This window comes from Rutilus rutilus (genome assembly GCF_951802725.1).
Source record: "Rutilus rutilus genome assembly, chromosome: 5".
NCBI lineage: Eukaryota > Metazoa > Chordata > Actinopteri > Cypriniformes > Leuciscidae > Rutilus > Rutilus rutilus.
The window spans coordinates 46,693,382-46,701,315 of NC_140213.1; the positions used below are offsets into that span (position 1 = coordinate 46,693,382).

Below are 7,934 nucleotides of genomic sequence, written 5' to 3' on the forward strand. Positions count from 1 at the left end.
GACAACGTTCTACTTCTTATTTAACTGAAGGAGGCTAAGAGTGGCAACTACTACAGGCTACAGGGAGCTGTTTTTCACTATATTCTAGCAAGAACAATTTTCTTTTGATTGGTCACAAACAAAAGATCCAATCCAGACAGTCAGCAAATGAAATATTATCATCGGTCCAGCCCGTTTAAGGTCTGATGTTGTGTGAGGAGGGGGAAAGAGAAAGAAGACGGTAGTTGTTAATACCCTCGCGAAGGGAAGCAGGTGATTTTATCTGCCTCTGCCCATACCAGGACACTCGCGTCTGGAGTGGGCCACTTCCCTGACATCCGTCCTTCGGATGAGACGTTAAATCGAGGTCCTGACTCTGTGGTCATTAAAAATCCCAGGATGTCCTTCGAAAAAGAGTACGGGTGTAACCCCGGCATCCTGGCCAAATTTGCCCATTGGCGTCTATCCATCATGGCCTCCTAATCATCCCCATATACTGAGGCATCCTGGCCAAATTTGCCCTTTGACCTCTATCCATCATGGCCTCCTAATCATCTCCATATGCTGATTGGCTTCATCACTCTGTCTCCTCTCCACCAATAAGCTGGTATGTGGTGAGTGTTCTGGCGCAGTATGGCTGCCGTCGCATCATCCAGGTGGATGCTGCACATTGGTGGTGGTTAAGGAGATTCCCCCTTCCATGTAAAGCGCTTTGAGTACCCAGGTTACAAGGACCCAGACAAAAAACGCAGGGAACATAAGTGTCACCAGGTGTTAGAAATCTTGTACACTGGTCGGCACACTTCCTGAAGTGCTTTTTAGAAGCCATGATATTCTCTTCACAGTACCAGCAACACAGTCCCTGAAGACAAAAAGAGGATGACATGTTCTCTAGGCGCCCTTTTATACTTCCTGGTCGCAGTAGTAGTGATGTCATGGCTGTCGCTGGCCAATACGATTACCGTGATAACACAGTACTTCAGTCATCAGTCACACTGAGGCGTTCTCAAAAGCGTCTCAGGACGCAGTGCAAGTTCCCTTTCGAAAGGGAACTAAAGGCTCTTTGAAAAACTTGTACGAAATGTCAATTTACTTCCTCTATCTTTAGGTTTTTGAGTTCTGCTGCAGATGAAACCTGTCACTATGTGAGAGGAATTGTGGGTGAAAACCCGTTACTCCTGAGAGAGCTCAATCTGAGTGAATGTGAACTAGGAGACACAAACGTGAAGAAGCTCACTTCTCTATTGGAGGATAAACACTGTAAAGTCAACAGACTGAAGTGAGTTTTTTACTTGGTCTAATACTTGACATGTAAAATATCTATAAAGATAACATTGTCATTGTTCATAAAGAAAGTTTTAAGATTAACTGAAGAGTGTTTCCTTTTTCTCTCTCTTCAGGCTGAATAATAACAGTATTACAGCAGAAGGTTGTGCTGCTCTGACTTCAGCGTTTAATTCAAACCCTTCAAACCTGATAGAGCTGGATCTGAGTGAGAATAAACTTGGAAACTCAGGAATTGAGAAGATCTGTCCTCTGTTGGAAAATAAACAATGCAGATTGACGAAACTGAAGTGTGTATTTTTATTTATCCACATTTCAATATGATAATATATATATATATATATATATATATATATATATATATATATATATATATATATATATATATATATATATATATATATGTGTGTGTGTGTGTGTAATATTTGTAAATGACTATGTAATCAGATTAACTGTCTTGAAAATTGAATTAATTGTATATTGAATGCACTGTATGAATGAATTAATATGTAGATCTGTATTAATAAGAAATTCAGTTTAATAAGTTTATTTTAAGGTATTATTGGTTAAATTTCATGATTTTAATATGAAAATGTGAAATTTTGTTTGCTTGTTCTTTTAGTGTAGAACATGTACAATTTTTGTTCTGTTCTGATAAATTGTAGAATAACCGTCTGAATGTTAAATTTTCCTTTCTGTTCTAGACTCTCAGACTGCAGTATCACAGAAGGAGGTTATAAAGCTCTGGCTTCAGCTCTGAGATCAAACCCTTCACACCTGATAGAGCTGGATCTCAGAGGAAATGATCCTGGACAATCAGGAGTGAAGGAGCTCAGTGATTTACTACAGGATGAACAATGTAAATTAAAGACCAGGTGATTAATGTCTTAAAATATTTTAAAATAAGCCACAAATGTAATATCTGCTATATGAAACTAAGGGGATTGGTAATTGGAGAGGAATTGCAATTAAAGGTAGAGGAATTTACAGCATACCTATTACTGAAATTCAACAGTCACACAACTATATTTTGTGACACGAACCACCTTGTGACAAAACATAATTACATAATTTTGACTTTCTGAATAGACTTCTCCCAAACTAATATGAAAATCAGTTAACACCATTTCCGTAATCAAATAACATAATCTCCTTATTTTTTAATTAAAAATATATATAGCATTCTGGTAAATAAGCTTCCACAAAGCTCCATGAAAATTGTATACAATAATGTCATTATGTTTTAAAAAATGTTGTGTGTGAATTGAAAATTCTTAATTTGATTCTTGATTCAATTCAATTAATAATTTTCACTAGCCCCCACAAAAAAATTATAAATAAATAAAATAGTTTTTATTGACCCATAAGGTTGAAACCTACATTTTAGAGACCAATGAAATTTCACAATTTCGATACCACAACTAAAACTACTAGAAAAACAATGGAAAAGCACAGTCAAATGAAAATGATCTGCTTGAACGGATTTGATACCAAGCCTAAGGTATAGATATCTGTTTAAGGTGGAGACTGGTTCCTAAATTCGTCACATTGCTGTACCTTGTCTTTAAAAGGCCATAAGCACCAAAAATCCTGTTTCACAAAAATGCACTGTAACTGCATCAGAAACATTACTGCTCATTTAGAAGACAGATGCAACCAGAACTGTATTTTGATTAGCTTTAGTACAAGCAGGTCCACTTGATGAGGTTGATGCCCTGCCTAGTGTTGTCACGATACCAAAATTATTGTTTCAATACCGATACCAAGTCAAGTATTGCGATTTCGATACTTTTTCGATACTTTTCCTGAAAAGGGAGAAACACTCTCAAATATCATTGCTGTGCTTTATTTTAAAACCAGGACACCATTCTAATCATATAACACACTAATAAATGAACATATGAACAGCAGATATATTAAACATTTGAACAAAATATGAAATATAAAAAATAAATTAAAGCAATGACATTCAAGGTAAAAAAATATATAAATTTTGCAGCATTATCTCATTTATCATAAGAAACATAAGAGCTTTATCTTGATTCTGAACTTTGAATAAAAATATGAACAGCGATTATATTAAACAATGTTTAATATTGGTAACATATGATAAGCCTCATTGGTGATATATTTGACATATGGGGAGAGAGTTGTGGAAGGCCTATACTTCATGTTAAACATAAATATATAGCAGCAAAGACAACGTCGGCAGTGTTGACGGCAAAATAAGCTACAGAATAATTCGTTCTGTATTGAGAGGTGCAATATTTGAAAATCGTTTTATATTGTATTTTATATTGTATTTGTCAACTTTCGAACATCAAAATGTCATTGATTAATATGTATTCGTGTCAAAATGACATAGAAACATATTTTCCTATTCTATTTTGCCTGGGAACGCTTCCAACACGCTTGCGTGACGCGTGAAAAATAGGCGTCGGTTCTATTCTAGCATGCACGCGTTTTCCGCGCGTCTCGAGCTGCGCCTGAGATGCGTGTGTCACGCAGGCAGTTAACATGGGAGCTGAAATAAAAACGGACACGCCACGCAGCCAGTGTGTCGCCGGCCTTACAAATCTGGAACGCGGTCATTCTTAGAAGTATCGATACTAATAAATTAAGGAATCGTGACGTTTTTAATTTCCGGTTTACTTTTGAAGTTTCGGTGCACCGTGCAACAGAGAAAGGTAGGCAACGTACTTCCATATGTCCCTCCTCGCGTCATCTTTTTCTACGAGTCGTGGACCACTTGTCTTGACGAGTCGTGTCGTGGACCACATCTCGCTGTAGTGTTTTGTTACATGACACTGACAGCGGTGGGTTCTTTGCTGTGTTTGAGGCGTTTTTTTTTTTTTTTAAGTATCGATACTGATAAATTTAGGTATCGTGACGTTTTTAATTTCCAAGTATCGCGATACTTTTGAAGTATCGGTACATCGTGCAACACTAGCCCTGCCATATACCACTCCTTTTTTACCACCCAATCTATTAATGCATTTTGGAATAAACTGGTAATTGTCAACTAATTGACTGACTGAAATCATTAGAAATAATTAACTGAATACAGTTATAAATAATCAAGGTTCCTCAATTCACTATAATTATATATTAATTTTTATATATTTGAACATACAGTACATACAGTATTGATTTCGTATTGTTTTCGCATTGTGTATCTTGTATTTGCTTAGCTTGAAAGAATGGGAGGTGCAAAAAAATTACATTTTGACAGAATTATCTAAAATACTCTTCTATGTTCTGTAGGTTTTTGAAAAGTGATGCTGCACAGGAAGCGTGTGAGTATCTCACTAAAGTTCTGGGTAAAAGTCCATTATTGCTGACAGAACTGGATCTGAGTGAAGATAAATTAGGAGATCTGTATGGAGAGAAGCTCTCTGCTCTTTTGATGGACTCTCATAGCAAAGTGAAGAAAATCAAGTGAGTCATCATGATTTATACATTATAACTTCTCTGTTAATTGGTTATATGAGACTATCAGTCACATATGCGATCATATTTGAAGACCTGCTGATCTGATGTGTGGTGAATATGTGCTGAATAATAAATTATGGTGTTTCTGTGTTTAGGCTGAGTAATTGTGATCTGACAGAGAAAAGCTGTTCAGTTCTAGCTACTGTTCTCTCTAAAACCATCCTGAAAGAGCTGAACCTGAACAACAGCCGTCTGCTGGACTCTGGAGTCAAAGAGATCTGTGAGGGACTGAAGAAGCCTGTGTGTGAGCTGAAGATACTCAAGTGAGTACATTTCACCACATTTTAAGAATGTTTGATAACGTTTTTGTGCTGATCTAATACTAATATTTTCTTAGTGCTAGGTGCACATTTCAACTACATTAAAGTTATTAAAATCAACCCAATGTATACAGGTTTATTGTTATTAATTATACAAGTGGTCTGTCTAAATATTCAAATCTGATTGGCTGGAAGTTGTGCAATAAAACAGTTTAATTCACATGTTCAGGTCAGGTTTTTATTTTTTTTGTTATTTAAAGAGCGCGCTAGTAATTTGCGCCTACAGACGGGTCCACGACATGCGTCCATTTTGTCCCATAGATGGTCTGCTCGTGCACGAGCAGATCCGTTTCCTCGCTAGAGAAACGTTCAGTTTTTCTGCGTGCGAATTCCGCCATGTAAATAGTGAATCCGCCATGGCGCGAGCGTGACTGGCCTTTAAAGGGAATGGGAGATGAGACTCTGATTTGTTAATTGCACGTTACGCCCAAAACAAACCCATTACTCATTAAAGGGCACCCATTATGCAAAATTCACTTTTACAAGGTGTTTGAACATAAAACATTGAACATGGCGCGTTTACACAACCATCCTATAATAATAAAAATCCACCCAGTGCTTTTAAAAAAAAATCCCCATAAATCATAAGCACTGTCTCAGGATAAGCCGTTCGCAGATTTCTTGGCAAAGTTGCGTAGATTTGCACAAGCCCCGCCCACGACTGTTGACTGACACTGCAGTTTTAGCATAGACCCGCCCTGAGTGAGCTGTGCACAGTCCGCCATTGTTTCGATGTCTCCTAAGCGATTGAGGTGTTTAGTTGTTGGATGTAAGAATGAACATAGCAGTCGTCATTTACTCCTGACATCTGAGCTACTGAAGAAGCAGTGGATTACTTTTGTTTTTGAAGGGAATGCGCCCCTCAATCTACCTTAATGCGTTTATGTTTGCGCGAATCATTTTACACCAGACTGTTTTGTGCACTTTGTCAGTACAAAGCAGGCTTCGCTAAAAAGTTGTTGCTCGAGGATGGATCAGTACCAACTGTTGTGTTCGTTATCCAGCTCACAGTCTCCGAATCGATACTGGTCACAGCAGTAATGAAAGGGAGAGCGCACACTTTATCACAGCTCATCTAGTCATTTTATGGATATAAAGTTTACCAGTTTATTAAGTAACCCAATTGAAAAGTTCTGTATACAGTGAGGAGAATAAGTATTTGAACACCCTGCTATTTTGCAAGTTCTCCCACTTAGAAATCATGGAGGGGTCTGAAATTGTCATCGTAGGTGCATGTCCACTGTGAGAGACATAATCTAAAAAAAAAAATCCAGAAATCACAATGTATGATTTTTTTAACTATTTATTTGTATGATACAGCTGCAAATAAGTATTTGAACACCTGAGAAAATCAATGTTAATATTTGGTACAGTAGCCTTTGTTTGCAATTACAGAGGTCAAACGTTTCCTGTAGTTTTTCACCAGGTTTGCACACACTGCAGGAGGGATTTTGGCCCACTCCTCCACACAGATCTTCTCTAGATCAGTCAGGTTTCTGGGCTGTCACTGAGAAACACGGAGTTTGAGCTCCCTCCAAAGATTCTCTATTGGGTTTAGGTCTGGAGACTGGCTAGGCCACGCCAGAACCTTGATATGCTTCTTACAGAGCCACTCCTTGGTTATCCTGGCTGTGTGCTTCGGGTCATTGTCATGTTGGAAGACCCAGCCTCGACCCATCTTCAATGCTCTAACTGAGGGAAGGAGGTTGTTCCCCAAAATCTCGCAATACATGGCCCCGGTCATCCTCTCCTTAATACAGTGCAGTCGCCCTGTCCCATGTGCAGAAAAACACCCCCAAAGCATGATGCTACCACCCCCATGCTTCACAGTAGGGATGGTGTTCTTGGGATGGTACTCATCATTCTTCTTCCTCCAAACACGTTTAGTGGAATTATGACCAAAAAGTTCTATTTTGGTCTCATCTGACCACATGACTTTCTCCCATGACTCCTCTGGATCATCCAAATGGTCATTGGCAAACTTAAGACGGGCCTTGACATGTGCTGGTTTAAGCAGGGGAACCTTCAGTGCCATGCATGATTTCAAACCATGACGTCTTCGTGTATTACCAACAGTAACCTTGGAAACGGTGGTCCCAGCTCTTTTCAGGTCATTGACCAGCTCCTCCCGTGTAGTTCTGGGCTGATTTCTCACCTTTCTTAGGATCATTGAGACCCCACGAGGTGAGATCTTGCATGGAGCCCCAGTCCGAGGGAGATTGACAGTCATGTTTAGCTTCTTCCATTTTCTAATGATTGCTCCAACAGTGGACCTTTTTTCACCAAGCTGCTTAGCAATTTCCCCGTAGCCCTTTCCAGCCTTGTGAAGGTGTACAATTTTGTCTCTAGTGTCTTTGGACAGCTCTTTGGTCTTGGCCATGTTAGTAGTTGGATTCTTACTGATTGTATGGGGTGGACAGGTGTCTTTATGCAGCTAACGACCTCAAACAGGTGCATCTAATTTAGGATAATAAATGGAGTGGAGGTGGACATTTTAAAGGCAGACTAACAGGTCTTTGAGGGTCAGAATTATAGCTGATAGACAGGTGTTCAAATACTTATTTGCAGCTGTATCATACAAATAAATAGTTAAAAAATCATATATTGTGATTTCTGGATTTTTTTTTTTAGATTATGTCTCTCACAGTGGACATGCACCTATGATGACAATTTCAGACCCCTCCATGATTTCCAAGTGGGAGAACTTGCAAAATAGCAGGGTGTTCAAATACTTATTTTCCTCACTGTATATTTGTTTACCGTTAAGGCCCACTGAGTCCGAAATTCGCGTCCGAAATTTTTGCACGTTAGAAAATAAATATGACCTCATCCAGACCTACTGGTCCAGAATCATATCTC

The 7,934-nt window shown here is 38.6% G+C and overlaps 1 protein-coding gene across 1 annotated transcript in view; it reads left to right on the top strand.

Annotated features, from left to right (window-relative positions):
- The window catches only part of LOC311291145 (NACHT, LRR and PYD domains-containing protein 3-like), a gene marked incomplete at its 3' end in the record, with an annotated part of 71,319 nt that extends 66,297 nt beyond the window's left edge, over positions 1–5,022 (top strand). The window contains exons 14-18 of the mRNA XM_084410018.1: positions 1,088–1,258; positions 1,380–1,553; positions 1,968–2,138; positions 4,528–4,701; positions 4,851–5,022. Coding sequence (XP_084266144.1) covers positions 1,088–1,258; positions 1,380–1,553; positions 1,968–2,138; positions 4,528–4,701; positions 4,851–5,022 — 862 coding nt within the window. The remainder of the gene's footprint in view (positions 1–1,087; positions 1,259–1,379; positions 1,554–1,967; positions 2,139–4,527; positions 4,702–4,850) is intronic.
- Positions 5,023–7,934: the final 2,912 nt, after the last annotated feature.